This window comes from Pseudogymnoascus destructans (assembly GCF_001641265.1).
Source record: "Pseudogymnoascus destructans isolate 20631-21 unplaced genomic scaffold scaffold_5, whole genome shotgun sequence".
In the NCBI taxonomy this organism is placed as follows: Eukaryota; Fungi; Ascomycota; class Leotiomycetes; order Thelebolales; family Thelebolaceae; genus Pseudogymnoascus; species Pseudogymnoascus destructans.
In genome coordinates, this window is record NW_020167524.1 from 1,599,739 (window position 1) to 1,617,005 (window position 17,267).

Below are 17,267 nucleotides of genomic sequence, written 5' to 3' on the forward strand. Positions count from 1 at the left end.
CTCATTTATACCGAACGATATTTACACCTCTTCTTTTCCTCCGTCCCACCATCCAAACCGCTCTCAGATCGACCAAATTCGTCTCCTCACTCCACCACACCACTCAGACTGCCGAAGTCTTCTCACATCCTACTCTAAGACTACAAAACCCGAATCCACGCCCTCACACCTACGAATTCACAAACATACCACACACAATATCCAACACAATGGCAATGGAGTCCATAACCACCCCCTCCGCGTCCTACACCTCCTCCGGACCCTCAGCACACAAACACATATGGTTCATAACCGGCCCCGCCGGCTGCGGTAAATCAACCGTAGCCTCTCACCTAGCCTCCACCCTACACCTCCCCTTTCTCGAAGGCGACGACGTATGTCCCCCCTCTCCTCCCCTTCCCCCATCACCTCGTAACCTTGCCACCCCCCAACTAACAACCCCCCCCAGTACCACACCCCCGAAAACATCTCTAAAATGGCCACCGGCACCCCCCTCACCGACTCCGACCGCTGGGACTGGCTCTCCGCCCTCCGCACCGCCTCCCTCTCCACCCTCTCCCCCCCCTCTCCCTCCGGCGTAATCGTCACCTGCTCCGCCCTCAAGTGCAAATACCGCGACGTCATGCGCGTAGCGCCCTACCACGATCCTCGAGTTCTCGTACACTTCATCTTTCTGTCAGCGAGTGAAGAGACGCTACTAAAGAGAGTAGAGGGACGCAAAGGGCATTACTTTGGGAAGGATATGGTGAAGAGCCAGTTGGAGAGTTTGGAGGTGCCGGTGGGGGAGAGGGATGTGGTGGTTATTGAAGTTAGTGTGGGGAGGGAGGAGGTGGAGAGGAGGGCGCTAGAGGTTGTTAGGGAGACGATGGGGGTGGAGAGGGCGAAGCTTGCTTGAGCGCGAGTGAGAGGTTGGCGTGGGCTTGAGCATTAGGTTGGCGTGAGCGCGAGGTCCGCCTGGGCGTGAGGAAATGGAGGCAGCCTGGCTAGGCACATATCAACTGCCGCCCGGGTTGCCGGAAACCCCCAGCGCAGCCTCGTCTCACCCCGCATTCTCGGAGAGGCCTCCCGCTGCGTTCCCCACGCATATGGAAGGGTTTCATTGGTCACATAACATGGCGTTGGCGTATTTTGTAGCATAGATGGACGAGTTGGTTGGGTTGCAATGGGTTGCAATGGATGGGACATGTACGTACTAAGATGGTTATACGAGAGATTTTACCTTGTTTGCTTGCAGCGGTGAATGCGTGTGGACGTGAGGTGAACCGTGCGCTGTCACGCTGGGGGGACGGGGGTTAAGTGGTGTGATGGTGTGCATATCTCGGGCCGGGAGGTGATACAGAGTGCGGACGGGAGGGGAGTGAGTGAGGGGCTGCCGATGTTGTATCCCTTTATGAACTTGGGATTATGCTATTCTCATAAGCCCTATGGAGAATTAGGGTGGGCAAGAAGTGCTAGTTAACAATAAACATGCCTGCCCCCTTCAGCCTAACGAGCAGAAAGTGAGAATGGTTTACGGCGGCAGGGGTTGACAAGAAAGCACGTGATATGGAAGAATAGGTCGCGTGACTATGTCGATAAATGCCTAGATCACGTGGTGTCATCTACCATGTAGTCACATGATATTGACAGGGTATATCACCTGACGCAAATCACATGATCTCAGTCATCTTTCCAATTCCAAATCCAAGTCGCGTCGCGTGACAGGGGGAGATGAGGGATTCCCCAAGCGACGGCAATATCCTTTCCCGTATCCCTTACTGCTCTTGTGCTCTTGTGCCCCTGTCGCCTATAGCCTATCGCCTGTCGCCTATAGCCTATCGCCTGTCGCCTGTCGCCTGTCATGCTGCCATGTAGGCGGTACGGTACTGGAAGGAAATATTAGCCCATCCATTGCTCTAACCATGCATCAATCACGCATTCATCATTCTACAGTCTATTCTTTTACAGCTGCTCTATAATATTATCGAATTTACCTATTTACGATTAACACCCTACCGTACCTCGCACGTGAAAGGTGAGGGGGGTTGCTGGGGGATGCTAGGGGATGCTGGGGGATGCTGGGGGATGCTGGGGGATGCTGGGGGATGCGACAAGAATTCCCTCTCCACGTTCCCCATATCCACGCCTCATTGGCCAATTCGAACCCAAAACCCTTCACAACGGTGCTGGATCGACCACTTTGACCAACACCGACCACATCGACCACTAGTTTTGCCACGAAGTGTCGCGTGCTTCCAGCGTGAAGCAACAACAAGCTGGCAACAGAGCACATGGTGAGGCCCTGGAGGGCTATGGAGCTACGATCGACTACCCACGACTACCCACGACTACCCACGACTACCCACGACTACCCACGACGATCGACTACCCACGACTACGATCGACTACCCACGACTACCCACGACTACCACCGACTACCCACGACTACCACCGACCATCCAGCTACCATTCAGCTACCATCCAACTACCAGAGGCATGGACCATCAGTACCTCCCATCCCTCAGACATTTCACTGTCCACGCGTGTACCTTGCACCTCACACGAGTGTATCATCTGGTATGGTCACAGGTGGGTGGATAACACCACTGCCACTCCCACTCCCACTCCCACTCCCACCCCATTCTCTCATACTTCCTCACAACACAGATAGATAATCCTCCCTCCCCTCCCCTCCCGTCTTCTTTTCCCCTTTCTCTCTCCTTTCTTTTTCTCTCTCTCTCTTCTCCACTCATTTCCACATATCCCCAGATCCAAAAGCTCAAGTTCATCTGTTTATCGTTTCTCTCTTCTCCTATCTTCTCACCGCACCGCTCGCCTCGCATAGCCACACTCGCCTTATCGCTCCAGTCGATCGATCGCCTGCTGAGCACGCGATTGCTTGCCACGTCCCAGCACCACCAGGCAACCCTCATTCCTGTCGAGGATGCCCCGTCCCACGGCTCCCCCCACACCGTCCTCCTCGACCGACCTCAAAAGCCGCGATGGCTCCCTCTTCATCTCCTCGCAGATGTCCTTTGAGCTGCCTCCCCCAGCTCTAACATTTGACTCGCGGCCCTCCAGCACGTCCGCCGCCTCGTCCTCCTCCTCATACCACCCGCACTCGCCCATGTCCGGCGCGCAGCCTGCTCCGGCGGCCAAACCCCGAGCCTCGACCGGCAGGAAACGCACCTCCACTGCGGGATCCAGCGCTGCCAAGGGCGCCGAGCCATTCGACCTGCCTCCCCCACCCACGCGCACCCGCAAGATCATCCAGATGAAGCCCGCTGATGCGCCCGCCAGCGCGCCGTCCGCCGATGAGCAGCCTGCCAAGACCGCCGCGGCGAGCAAGCGCAAGCCGCCCTCCGCAACGAGCGCTGCGGGCCGCAAGATGGCGCGCAAGACGGCGCATAGCCTGATTGAGCGGAGGCGGCGGAGCAAGATGAACGAGGAGTTTGGGGTGCTGAAGGATATGATCCCCGCGTGCAAGGGGGAGATGCACAAGCTTGCTATTCTACAGGTAAGCTAGCTATATGCCCTATCTACCGCTGTCAGATCGACAGGGTTGTTGTATTATGAGACTAACCCATCCACCAGGCCAGCATCGAATACGTCCGCTACCTCGAAGACTGCATCGCGCAGCTCAAATCCCCATTCAACACCCCCACCATCGCCATCCGCCACGAATCAACCTCCATCGCACCACACTCCTACGCGGCCTCCTCCAGCGCCTCCGAAGCCTCACACACAGATACCGAGATGACTACCGCGCCGCCTGCGTTCGCCCAACAATCCGCGCAGCAGCACCAGCAGCACCAGCAGCAACATCACCACCACACCCAGCAACCACAACAAATCCCCCAGCAGCAACATCACCACCACACCCAGCAACCACAACAAATCCCCCAGCAACAACCCTCGCAATCCCCACCCCTCCGCGCCGCGGAGGACTTCCAGCGCACATACAGCTTCTCGCACTCCTCGTCCACCTCCCCTGCTTTCGGGCCTCAGACCTACACCGGTGCGCCCGCATGGCTGGGTAGTGCAGCCAGCTCAGCGCTGACGAGCCCAGCCCTCGGGCCGATGGCGGAGGAGGAGACGGCTACTGTCGCGCTGATGATGTTGAATGGGGATTGGAGGATGGGGGAGCAGAGGGAACGGGAGAGGGGGGGGCTGTGGCGGGGGGGGAGGTGCAGAGGCCGAGGGGGATGAGTGTTAGGGATATGTTGAGTACGTAGACTTAAGAGCGAGGTGGGGGAGGGGTGTTTTGTTGGTGTTGGAGGAGGGTGGATGGCGTTGGAGGGATTGGGAGTTTTGGGAGATTGGAAGGGGGGGGGGATGTTTGGGGATGGGAATGGGATGGGACGGGATGGGATTCTAGAAAAAACCGATGATTTATATATGTCAAGGTCAACGAGGTGTTTGCTTTTCGCTACGGGCCATTTGTTTTTGTACATCTTGATACGGCCATGGTTACGACCAGAGTATCGCCTCGAGCCATTCATCCAGTAGAGTACCACAAACCACCACCTCATCAGCAACCATCGTCCCTCACTCTCCCGTCGAGGCCCGATGAGGCTGAGTCTACATAAATCACGCACACAGCTCTCGCCCATCCATCCCATACTCCACCGCCCCCACGCAACCCTGCTGTCTCCCCTGAAACACATATTTTCTTTTTCGCCCCGTATCATAGATACCACCACGCACATCTCCCCTTCTACGATTCCGACGCTGCCAAAAAAGAGAGACGGAGAGGCCTGTATAGAGCCCCCAAAGTCGCCGTCCTGTGCACCCTAGACCGACCCCGTGCGTGCGGCATCCAGACCATCCCCATGGTGTGTGCGCGCGCCCCCAATAACTCCCCGCGTCTCACCACGACCGATTTGCGATCTCACACACGACCGATTTGCGATCTCACACACGACCGATTTGCGATCTCAGGTGCGAACATATCACCATCCACACCACAGACATGTGCGCAGTTTCTGTTACGGTACTCGCCAAGGGAGGATGCGCTAGTGCATGTGGGGGTGCGGCGGGGGTGCTTTGATCCGAGTCTTGGCGAGGTGTGGAATTAATTAATTTGGGGATAAGACTGACGAGGGGCTCGATGGTGGACAACATCACGACACTCGACAATTGACACGCGACACGCGACACACGACATAAACGACACACGACACAAACGACACACGACACAAACTACCAAAGGACCTTTTCTTCATTGTTGTTATATACAGTTGTGGTTTAGGGCTGTGTATTGGATACTTTTTTGTTAGGGGTATGAGACGGGAGCTGGTGTGATTGGATATGCGCACTCTTGTGATCCTGGCTGTGGCGATTGTGGCGGTGGCCGTTGGGGCGCTGTCGGAGGATGGCGGGCAGATTGTTATCGGCGGTCACTCGCGTGCGAAGGAGGGGAAGAAGTTCAGTGGGCGGTTTTTGCATATTACAGGTACGATCATCTCTCTCCATCTGTCTCCCTCACCATCGTCATCACCGTCGTCGTCGTCGCCACCATTACTTTAAACCCCTTAAACCCTCAGCTAACACCCTCCCCCTCCAGACCTCCATCCAGATCCCTACTACAAGCCGCATACCTCCCTCACCACATGCCACCGCACTCCCGGCCCCTCCCTCCCCTACGGCACCCCCCTCTCCGACTGCGACTCCCCCCTGTCCCTCGTCAACGCGACTCTCTCCTGGATCGACGCCCACCTCCCCGCCGTCGACTTCGTGATCTGGACCGGCGACTCCGCGCGCCACGACAGGGACGAGCAGATTCCCCGTACCGCAGCCGAGATTACCGATACCAACACGCAACTCGCTGATGCGTTTCGCGAGGCGTTTGCGGATAAGGGCGTCCCGGTTGTGCCGACGTTGGGGAATAATGATATTCTCCCCCATAACATCCTCCTAGCGGGTCCGAATAAGTGGTTACAGACGTATGGCCGCGTATGGCACCATTTCATACCCGAAGCGCAACGCCATGGGTTCCAGCGCGGGGGGTGGTTCACGGTAGATGTTATCCCTGGGCGTTTGGCGGTCGTGAGTCTGAATACGCTATATTTCTTCGAGCGCAACAGTGCTGTTAATGGATGCGCGAAGAGGAGCGAGCCGGGGTGGGAACAGATGGAGTGGTTGGGGATACAGCTTGGGTTTATGAGGGATAGGGGCGTGAAGGCGATACTGATGGGGCATGTGCCGCCCGCGCGGACGGGGCGGAAGAAGTTGTGGGATGAAAGTTGTTGGGGACGGTATGTGGTGTGGGTGGAAAGGTATAGGGATGTGGTTGTGGGAGGGGCATGGGGACATATGAATATCGACCATTTCCTGCTGCAGAAGGGGAAGAATGGTGTCAAAGCTCTGATGGGACCGCAGAGTGAGGAGGTGGTGGAGGGGTGGGCGATTGGTGATATGGGAGGGGACGTCGCGATAGCGTCTGTGGACGAGTATCTCGGAGAGCTGAGGGATGGGTTTGCGAAAGTCCCGGATCCGAGGGATGCGTTGAAGAGGGAGGTGGAGGGGGAGTCGAGGGGGGAGAGGGAGAAGAGGAAGAGGGCGCTGAAGAGGATGGGCGGGGAGTGGGCGAAGCGGTATCAGGTGTCGCTTGTGAGCCCGAGTGTGGTGCCGAATTATTTTCCGTCGTTGAGGGTGGTGGAGTATAATGTTAGTGGGCTGGATGGAGCGGTGGGGGGGGAGGTGGAGGAGAGGGCGACTGCTACGTCGTGGGGGTTGCCTGGGGAGGATGAGGGTGAGGATGAGGACTTTGATGAGGAGGATTCTGACGACGAAGATGAGGTGGAGGATGAAGAGGAGGACGGAGACGCACACACCGATGGCAAGAAAGACAAAAAGAAGAAGAAGTACCGCAAACCCACACACCCCAAACACCCCGACCTCAAGATCCCACCTCCACCCCCGCGCGGCTCACCACCGGGTCCAGCATACTCCCCCCAGCCACTGTCGTGGACGGGGTATACGCAGTACTTTGCGAATCTGACTCGTATGGCTGAGGCTGAGGCTGCGGCCGATGCTGCTGCTGCTGCTACTAATTCCAACGGTGTGGATGTAGAAGGAGGCGGCAAGGGGAAGAACGGCAAGGGAGGCAAGGGGGGGAAGGACAAGCCGAAACATGGAGATGGCGGCGAATTCAAATACGAAATCGAATACACCACCTTCAACGACTCAAAGGGGTTTGCACTCCCGGACTTGACTGTGCGGAGTTTCCTGGGGTTAGCGCATCGGATTGGTCGCGCGAAGGGGGGGATTTCAAGTTTTGGCGCTATGGAGAGTGCCGAAGAAGTTGATGCCGAAGCTGGTGCCGAAGTTGATGCCGAAGCTGGTGCCAAGGAGGATGAGGTGCGGGGACTGGTAGAGAGAGTACGAAACTGGTTCTCGGACGACGACGAAGATGTGGAGGCAGAAGGCAAGAAGAAGAAGAAGAAGAAGAAGAAGAATGGGAAGGGGAAGAAGGGAGAAAACAAGAAGCGCGAGAGGGCGTGGAAGGTGTTTGTTAATAGGGCGTTTGTGGGGACGGGGGCGGAGGAGAGGATGGGCTCCTCCGGTGTGAGTGAGAGGGAGAGGGGGGAGGGGGGAGGGGGAGGAGTTGTAGATGGATGGATGGATAGATGAGGGGTTGTAAATGGATGGAGGAGGTAGCTGTTTGTAGATATATACCCATTTGATGCATTTAACACCAACTCATCATCAACTCACCCTAACGCATCCATAATCACCTCCTCTATCAACCCTAGAATCATGAAACGGGCCAAATTGATAGAGTGATTCATAGTAGAGTAGAATAGCTATAGAATAGACTTAATAGATTAGTAATAAACTAATAATAACGTACTTGCATAACGACTGGCCATGTATAACGACTGGCCACCTCCACTACACTTAATCCCTTTTATAATAGCTATTATAGAAACCACAACACCAAATCAATTAAAACTACTCGGAATCCTCTTCTCTAGAGGTTACTAGTACCACTTAACAGGTTCGTGCATTATGACCGGCCATACTGCAAACGCTACAGTGCTAGGCGCGTACTTGAGCCCCCTCTGCGCGACGACTACCACGATTTGTTTCAACCTTCAACTGCTCACCTACATCCTTCTCAGCTATTAGATCCTCTGCTTTCTGCATACTAAGTAACCCTCCTGTCGAAAACGCGTAGTAAGCTCGGGATGACGCTTAACAAAGTTCTCTGCCGATCGTGGTCTAACACGCGACGCGTCGCGGTCCGTACGAAGGCGATCGGCCATTTCTCGAACGTCTTCAAGCCGGGGCTGAAATCCTCGCAAATCTAGGTCGAGTATCCGATTAAGCAGCACCCTCTCTTCTAGGTCGGTCAACTTTCTTAAGTTGGCGGAGATATCGCGTCGTGAGTCTTGCCTAGCGCGTCGGTAACGAAGGGTTGTACGAGGGACGTTGTAGGTTGTAGCTGCAGATGAGACTGCAAGAGCAGGGTCGTTTTTAAGGGCTCTAATAGCAAGGATAATGCGATTTTCAATTGAAGACGTTTCCATCTTTTTTCGTGGAGAAAAGTACTGTGCAATGTAGAAGTAGTAAAATTGGTGGTGGAGGTGGCCACTTGTCATACTGACATTCGTTGCACTCAGTTTGCTATCAAACTCAAGAGCAAACTTGGAAATCTCCTCCTCAAACCTACAAGTCACTATACATATTTTGGCTTATCACACCAACAACAAGAGCAATACTACTCAACGATTGCTACAACCATCTATGATTCATTACACGTCATCGCTCCTTAGTTACTGGGCCGATATTACCACATAGCATATCTCTACAACCCTCTATGATTCATTACATGACATCACTCATACTACCACATGACATATCTCTACCAACTAGAGGCCTAGGAGCATGAACGATAGCTCTAAAAGCTCCTACGAACCTCTATGATTCATTACATGTCATCACTCTTTAGTTACCCACAAGATTGGTTAAGTTATGACATAATTTGTCTATGACATAATTTGTCTATGACATAATTTGTCTATGACATAATTTGTCTATAGGGGTACTCTGACCTTGGACCTCCTTTTACTTCCTATAGGCTACGAACCTAAGAGATGGTTCTATGGGATTCTCTTACGTTGACTACAGTTACCAAGCCTGGTTAGTCATGGAAAGTCTTGGAAAATGAGAGAACTACACTCCTTTAGCATAAATAGTGTAATGGTGGGTGCACCAGATGTGAGAATCTAGCCACCCAAGGAAGGGATGAATTTACTAAGACAACACACTGTCTTAGAAAACAGAGCCAAAGGGTCGTAGCTTAGACTATTCCACAACGCAGCAATCAGGTGTGTGATGTAGTGAAGTGGTTCAGACAAGTTGCAACAAATGTTGAGTCTGGGAACTCAGGGGTAAGTCAGAGGTTAACACCTCACTGACTTTTCAGAAACAAGGAGTAACAAGATGAATGCTTGGAAGCTTGGAAAAGACGTGGAAGTATGTGATAATCGATTTACTGTATTGTCTGCTTGCCCTTTCTTAAGGAAAGGGCAATCCTATTTATGCTAAAGGAGTGTAGTTCTCTCATTTTCCAAGACTTTCCATGACTTACCAGGCTTGGTAACTGTAGTCGACGTAAGAGAATCCCATAGAACCATCTCTTAGGTTCGTAGCCTATAGGAAGTAAAAGGAGGTCCAAGGTCAGAGTACCCTATAGACAAATTATGTCATAGACAAATTATGTCATAGACAAATTATGTCATAGACAAATTATGTCATAACTTAACCAATCTTGTGGGTAACTAAAGAGCGATGACATGTAATGAATCATAGAGGTTCGTAGGAGCTTTTAGAGCTATCGTTCATGCTCCTAGGCCTCTAGTTGGTAGAGATATGTCATGTGGTAGTATGAGTGATGTCATGTAATGAATCATAGAGGGTTGTAGAGATATGCTATGTGGTAATATCGGCCCAGTAACTAAGGAGCGATGACGTGTAATGAATCATAGATGGTTGTAGCAATCGTTGAGTAGTATTGCTCTTGTTGTTGGTGTGATAAGCCAAAATATGTATAGTGACTTGTAGGTTTGAGGAGGAGATTTCCAAGTTTGCTCTTGAGTTTGATAGCAAACTGAGTGCAACGAATGTCAGTATGACACTTGGGTGGCTAGATTCTCACATCTGGTGCACCCACCATTACATTAGTGGTGAGACTTCCTAATTAGGGTCATAGATGTAGACCTATTCTATATTAGTATTATAAAGAAGTTAAGATAAATGACTTACTTTTCTCTCAAAGCTAGACATAGAGCTTCTTCTCATTAGTAGAAGCTTAGTTTCTAGCATTTCTCCCCTAATCACCACTTAACAGAACAACAGCACCCTTCTGCCTCATCCCCTTCACTCCTTTAGAAATGGTATCACCTTCTAAGGATTCCTTAACCAACATTTAAATGGTCTGTTGGTCATAGTTGGCTGCCTTCATTTTGTTGGTGTAGGTAGCCATCTTCTTAGTCTTATCTGCCTTGTTATTGAATTCAACTACCTAGGGGTGAACATGACATCTACGGATGTTGAACTCAGCCAAGACCAAGTTGACTTAGGGAGAGAGGCAGTTGGAGTAAGATAGGAAGACATTGTAATTAGTAATAGTTGAAGTAAGAGTTAAAGAAGTGATATTATAAGGAGAAAGGAAAGGCATAAAGAGGAATAAGGCAAGTAGAAATAGGGGTATTCTTACTATGAATTACTTCTTATTATGCTAGGGTTTGCTAGGGTTTGCTAGGGTTTGCTAGGGTTTGCTAGAGGGTTTGCTGGGGTTTGCTGGGGTTTGCTGGGGTTTGCTGGGGTTTGCTTACATATCCGCTTACAAATCCAGGGGTGTCGGCGATGTCGTTCGCTTAGTATACGGACACTGGTGTCCGTATACTGGAACTCGTGGGGAGAAGGGGGGGGGAGATGACATGGTGCAGTATAGATGTCGGGGATACTCTAGCTGGAGAGGTAGACAGCCCAGCGTCGTCCGTTCGTATGCAGCTGTTTAACTGCAGCGAGTCGGAATGGAGGTAGATGAGATGAGAATAGCAGGAACTGCCAAGGCAAGTAGACGAGAGAGTAGACAGCAGATGTACCTGTACCTCCCCTCCCCAAACGGCGGCACATCTCCGCACCCAATCCTGCCAAACCGGCATCTCCAAAACCGCCAGATCCGAGTTCGTGCCGGCGCAGCGGCTCTTCGCATGTGAGAGGGGGGTTTTTTTTTCTTTGTGGGAAGGATGGGGGTGGGGGTGGGGTGGGGTGGGGTGGGGTAGGGGTGGGGGTGGGGATGAGTATGGGGATGAGTCTGGGGATGGGTACGGAGTACGGGTATGGGTATTGTCGGTTGTAGTATGTACCGGTACCTTTGTGCACGGTGGTGCGGGGAGGGGAGTGGAGCGAGGCTGGTGTTGGTACTTTGCTGTGCTTTGTTGCGGGGTACGAAGGGGGGATTGTACACGTAGGGGGAAGATGGGTATCTTATCACATGCTGGGATGGTGGTGGATCCATGTATCTGTACCTCACCAGCGCAGGAGTGAAGGTAGCTAAGACTTTTACCCCAGCTGCCAGAGTGGGTGGGTGGGATGTACTGGGTACGGGTTGAGGAGGAAGGGGATTGGGGAAATGGGGGAGGGGGGGGGGAGGGAGGAATTGAGGTGGGATGGGGGGAAGAAGAAGGGGGATGGGGGGAAGAGGGGAAGAAGGGAAGAGGGGAAGAAGGGGAAGAGGGGAAGAGGGGAAGAAGGGAAGAGGGGAAGAAGGGGAGGAAGGGGAAGAAGGGGAGGAAGGGGAGGAAGGGGGTAACGTTGGTTGGGGGGGTAGTTGGGTGCGGGGTGCGGGCTTGCTGGACATAACTGGAGATAACTGGAGATAAGTGCTGAGTGAGGAGGGTATGGTATACCTGCAACCTGGTCGGCGGTTGGGACAGGCATGTATGTACCCACGATGGGTAACGATGGGTAGGGGGAGTTCCCCAGATCTCCGAGGGGCTGGGGGTTGTGGTGGTTGTAGTGGTTGTAGTGGTAGTTGTGGTGGCAGTTGTGGTGGTTGTAGTGGTTGTAGTGGTTGTAGTGGTAGTTGTAGTGGTTGTTGTGGTAGTNCTACTAAACTAACTAAACTACTACTGAACTACTACTAAACTGCTACTAAACTAACTAAACTACTACTGAACTACTACTAAACTGCTACTAAACTAACTAAACTACTACTGAACTAACTAAACTACTACTGAACTACTACTAAACTGCTACTAAACTAACTAAACTACTACTAAACTAACTAAAACTACTACTAAACCACGACTCCTAAAACATTCTCTCTATTCATTCCCTCTTACCAAACCCAATAAGTACTCGGTACATCTACTCCCAGTCGGAGAGCGGGGAAATCGGGGAAATCACCCACCATCCACCACCCCCCCACATTTCCTACCGTTGTTCGCTGGTTGTACACGATACAAACCACAACCTACACAAGTACAAGTACCACATCTCACCTGTGCTGTGGTCTGGGGAAATTGCATCTGGGGAAATCTTACCTCGTACCTCTTCCTGCCGACCAAACCTTACTTTTGCTCGACCACCTACATCCCAACGAACATAACGAACATAACGAACATCTATTCACCTGTCGCCCTTTGCGCAAAAGAAGCCAGGCAGGGCCCGGCGACATCAACATCACCCCTATCACCTCCCCAAAAATCCCAACGAACGACACTCCAAATCGAAAGCAACCACACGACCCATCATTCTCATACTCCTCCAAACTGGCTGCACACATCCGCCCACCGCCATGATGCCGCTCCCAGCTGTCGTCGATACCGCCAGCCAGAGCCAGGCCTCCGACCCCGACCCCGACCCCGCCGCCGCCAGCAGGCAGAAGGCAAAGACCCTGCCCTGTCGCTACTGCCAGAAGCGCTTTCGCCGCCTCGAGCACGTTCAGCGCCACGAGCGCACTCACACCAAGGAGAAGCCTTTCCAATGCCTCTGCGGCAAGACTTTTGGGCGACGGTAGGCCTTCCCCCCCCCCCCCTCGCTCGCCCCCCACGCTCCAGCGCATCAGGGACTAACATGGGAATTGTAGGGATCTCTTGGTTAGACATGAGAAACTGGTACATCTGAATGAGAACAAGCACGATGCGAATCGGCACCATGTAGCCACTGCCGTGGCGCGCGCAAACGCTGTTAAGGCACAGAGCAGACCGCAGATCACAGCCGCCATCCCGAATCTCATCGATCCGGATCTGCTTGCGCAGCAGTCCAGCTACCTGCGTACGGGGCCGCCCCAGGAGGTTCCCATGCAGCAGCAGCCACAACGACTACCCTGTTCGCTCGACCTCCTCTCCGACGCAGCAACCCACATCGCTTCATCAAACAACCACACCAACCAGCTCCCCCCCATCCACTCCCTCCGCACCGACAGCAGCGCCGAGCCCGAGAGCAAGCGCGCGCGCACGACGAGCTTCAACAGCCGAGCCGGGGGGGCCAAGGACGGAGCGCGGAGGGGCTCATATCACCACCACGCCACGCTGGGCGAGGCACCGCAGCCGCAGCCGCTGCTGGGGGATTATAACATCTTCCTCGACGATTTCGGGATCAGTTCGCATGTCTTCCCGCCTATCGATGCGGAGGGGCCGGGGGGGTCGACGTGGTCCCGTCCGATGGCACATGTGGGGTACGCGGACACGTCACGGCAGAGCTACGATGCACGCGTTGGTGGACCGCCCGAGCAGGGCCAGCACAGCCGCTTCGACTCGCGCTTCTCCTCCATAGCGTCCGAGTTCCAGTCACCCCCGCAGCACCCACGCACAGGCGAAGACATCCGCGCCGCAGCCGCCGCCGCCGCCGCCGCTCCGCCATGGAAAGTAAGCAGCCAGGAGCACCGACACATGCAAGCGAAGGTCGACGAGTTCGCGTCCGTGCTACCAGGGGGCTTTGAGTTCCCGTCACGCTACACGCTCTCCCGCTTCCTCGAGGGGTACTTCAACGGGTTTCACGAACACGTGCCATTCATTCACCTGCCGACGCTTTCGGTGGCTGCGCTCGCGCCGGAGCTACTCCTAACGCTCGTGGCGATCGGGGCGCAGTATCGGTTCGAGGCGCATCGAGGGAATGGGCTGTGGTATGCGGCGAGGGCGGTGGCGATTGAGCAGGCGACTAGGAGGAATAGCGCGATGGTGGCGGAGATTGTGTCGCCGCCGTTGATGAGTGGGAGTGAGAGTGCCGGGTTGAGCCCGCCGTCTACGGGGAGGAGTTTGGGGGAGGGGGTGGGGGTGGATGGGGAGGTGAATGGGGAGGTGAATGGGGAGGTGAATGGGGAGGTGAATGGGGAGGTGAATGGGGAGGTGAATGGGGAGGTGAATGGGGAGGTGAATGGGGGGGTGAATGGGAATGGGCATCGGATGGAGAGGGTTTCTAGTGAGACGAATGATGGAGAGAATTTGTGAGTTCCTTTTTTTTTCGGAGGCGTTTACAGGCAGGCTTCTGTCCAAGGGATACACATACTAACTACAACACAGCTCCAACTCCCACTCCGCCCGCCTCGAAACCATCCAAGCCCTCTTCCTCCTCGTCGCATTCGGCACCTGGGCCCCCCGCGTCCTCCTTCGCGAATCCCTCACCCTGCGCAGCTGGCTCGCGCACCTCGTCCAAGAATCCGGCCTCACCCACCCCTCCACCTCTCACCCCTCCTTGAGCTGGGAAGAATGGGCACGCCTCGAAAGCGAGAAACGCACCAAGTTCCTCGTCTACTGCTTCTTCAACCTCCATTGCATCTGTTACGATATGCCCTCCCCGCTGGCGTCGACTTCTATTCATATGTCCCTCCCCCAGACGGCGAGGGAGTGGAAAGCCCCCAGCGCGCGCGAATGGTCCGACATCCGCCTCTCCTCCCCACCAGTCGAAATCCCCTTCCTCGCCGCCCTAGCCCGGCTCTTCGACCCCCACACCTCCCCCGCCGCCGACCTCCCACCACCCTTACCCCCGACGTCCGCACTGGGGAATTACATCCTCATCACCGCCCTAATCCTGCAGATCTTCCTCCTCCGCCAAACAACCGCAATATCCCACCCCCATCTCGCCCCCCACTCCCTCCCCGCCAGCCACCTCGCAAGCCTCTCCCACGCTCTGAAGAACTGGCAAGCCTCCTGGGAACGCACTCCCGAGTCTTCTCTCGACCCCACCGCCCCCGCCGGTCCCATAGCATTCAACTCCACCGCCCTCCTGCGCCTGGCCTACATCAGACTGCACAGCGATCTCCCGCCCAACCCCTATCTAGCGCAGAGGGACCCGGTGATGATAGCGAAGGCGTGGGCGGAGGGGGGGAGGGTGGGGAGGGGCGAGGGGGTGGGGAGGGCGGTGCAGCAGGCGGTATTGGCGCTGGGGGTGCCGATTAGGATTGGGATTGCGTTTGTGGCGAGGACGCAGACGTTTGGGTGGAGTATTCAGCATAGTCTTTGTAATGTTGAGTGTGCAGTTTTGCTTTGTGAGTTTTTCTTCTCTCCTTTCTCCCCCCCCCCCCAATCCTTTCCCCTTATGTTTTTTTTCGGTTGTTTTTTCGTTGTTGGTTTGGAGCTCGGTGGGCTCGGTGGGATGGGTGATAGGGTGGAAGACCAAGGCTAATACGTATACAGGCAAATGGCTCGAGACCATCTCCCTCACCCCGCACTCCCTCACAACAGATGAACGCAACATCCTCGCCATGGTCCGCAACATGCTCGAGGAGACCGAGTACGCCGTGCCCGCCTCTAACCCCAACCCCTCCTCCACCTCATCCTCTTCCGGGGATGCGTCACCAGAAGCAGAAAGTCAGCGCATCAGAGCCCTCGGTGCGGCGGTCGTGAGACTATGGGCCGAAACGTTTAGGGGAACGCAGATCTTTGATATTGTTGGGGCTATGGGGAGGGGGTTGGAGGTTTATGGGGAGGGGGTTGAGAGGGGGTTTGGTGGGGGTGGGGGGGGTGAAGTGGGAAAGGGGTTGGATGATGTAAGATGTGTATTTTCAGGCGCGGTACGCGGCTGCAAGTAGGTGGTGGAAAGGCAACGGAGGAGATGCCTGTGCATCTACGATTGAGTCGGCGGCCACCCTTGTTAGCACGCCCATACACGCCTCACTACGCAACATGGTGCGGTAGATATGGATGGGCGGTACGGATAGAGTCTACGCTTGCTGAGGCTGGCGGCGCGGTGGCTGCGGGACGGGTGGCAGGCGTGGGAGCTGCCAGAGAGGGCGGGAGGCGTAGAAGAGCGCGGTGGAGGGAGGAACCGCGTCGAGGAACGTGGTCTAGGCTACTATCTAGATCACACTCCTCGGTGCGCCTGTTAGGACCTGCCTCCCGAACCCAGGGTCTGAGGCTGCGTTCCAGGATTGACGAGGGGAAAAGAGGGGGGGTTCTGGAGACGATGGGTCCCGCCGAGGAGAGAGCGAGATTAAAATAAAAGATATATCAAAATTTCGCTAGCGGACTATCTGTCTATCGGGGTCATTGTACGATACAATACTCTAGCAGACGTGACTACACTAGTGATATTCTAGCTATGTATAGTAGCAACATCCTCTTCTCCTCCGGCCAGGGTTGTCGGGTTGTAGATGCACAGATACGAGAGTTTGACTTCTCTATGCTATAGGGACGGGTTCAACAGAGTTAGAATCGCAAAAGCAAAAGCCACCGTACACTACAATTTGGAGGTGCTTTAACTGCTGCTCATGCACATGCTACAATTCAACAGAAGGCACAAAAGGAGGTTGATAAACAAGAGAAGCAAGTTGCTAGAATAGCAAAAGCAGAGGCATCACAAGCAAAGAAAGCTCTTCATCAAGCAGGTGTAGAAGCACGGAAGAGAGAGAGAGAGAGGAAGAAGGAGGTTATAAGGCTTACTCGGGCAAAAGAGTTTATACCAATTGAGCTCTTGACCCCTATTCTAGATCCAGAGATAGAGGCAAGAGCAAAGGCAGCAGAGGAAGTAGAAGGAATAGAGATTGTAGATATGGCTAGTGATAGTTCAGAGGGAAGTGATGATGAAAGTGTAGTTTTGACATTGCAGAATAAATGAGAAGAAGTACCTCGCTATATGCTTTTCTATATACAGCTACCTACTTATTTTGCCCTGAGAGGGGACACTTGGTTGTGGGGGGACACTTGCTTGATCCGACTGTGAGCGAAGCGAACAGGCGGTCCCGACGATTACTCCTTACATTCGTTCGTTGATGAGTCGTGTAAATAGGAGGGAACTTTCTCCGCTCGACAGGCACTCTAAAGCAATACAGC

The 17,267-nt window shown here is 54.1% G+C and overlaps 4 protein-coding genes across 4 annotated transcripts; all 4 read left to right on the forward strand.

Moving 5' to 3' along the window:
- Positions 1-209: 209 nt before the first annotated feature.
- Positions 210-895, forward strand: VC83_02722 (uncharacterized protein; the record flags this gene model as incomplete). Its single annotated transcript, XM_024466378.1, has 2 exons — positions 210-374; positions 449-895. The coding sequence occupies 2 exons, from the start codon at positions 210-212 to the stop codon at positions 893-895; spliced, it is 612 nt and encodes a 203-aa protein (XP_024326325.1).
- A 1,490-nt stretch (positions 896-2,385) lies between these two features.
- On the forward strand, positions 2,386-4,188 carry VC83_02723 (uncharacterized protein; the record flags this gene model as incomplete). The annotated part of the gene is made up of 2 exons (XM_024466379.1): positions 2,386-3,496; positions 3,574-4,188. The coding sequence occupies exons 1-2, from the start codon at positions 2,924-2,926 to the stop codon at positions 4,186-4,188; spliced, it is 1,188 nt and encodes a 395-aa protein (XP_024326326.1). The 5' UTR covers positions 2,386-2,923.
- A 707-nt stretch (positions 4,189-4,895) lies between these two features.
- PPN1 (Phosphate metabolism transcription is regulated by PHO system) lies at positions 4,896-7,800 on the forward strand. Its single transcript, XM_024466380.1, has 2 exons — positions 4,896-5,434; positions 5,546-7,800. Exons 1-2 carry the CDS (start codon positions 5,290-5,292, stop codon positions 7,612-7,614), a joined length of 2,214 nt encoding a protein of 737 aa, XP_024326329.1. The 5' UTR covers positions 4,896-5,289; the 3' UTR covers positions 7,615-7,800.
- A 4,450-nt stretch (positions 7,801-12,250) lies between these two features.
- On the forward strand, positions 12,251-17,052 carry VC83_02725 (uncharacterized protein; the record flags this gene model as incomplete). The annotated part of the gene is made up of 5 exons (XM_024466381.1): positions 12,251-13,011; positions 13,085-14,443; positions 14,520-15,484; positions 15,633-15,985; positions 16,729-17,052. The coding sequence occupies exons 1-5, from the start codon at positions 12,794-12,796 to the stop codon at positions 17,050-17,052; spliced, it is 3,219 nt and encodes a 1,072-aa protein (XP_024326365.1). The 5' UTR covers positions 12,251-12,793.
- Between the last annotated feature and the right edge of the window lie 215 nt (positions 17,053-17,267).

Excerpts from the sequence above, each read along its gene's own strand:
- PPN1 (XM_024466380.1), top strand. The coding sequence starts at position 5,290 with ATGCGCACTCTTGTGATCCTGGCTGTGGCGATTGTGGCGGTGGCCGTT. Across the intron at positions 5,435-5,545 it reads GCGGTTTTTGCATATTACAG|ACCTCCATCCAGATCCCTAC; the intron begins GTACGATCATCT and ends CTCCCCCTCCAG.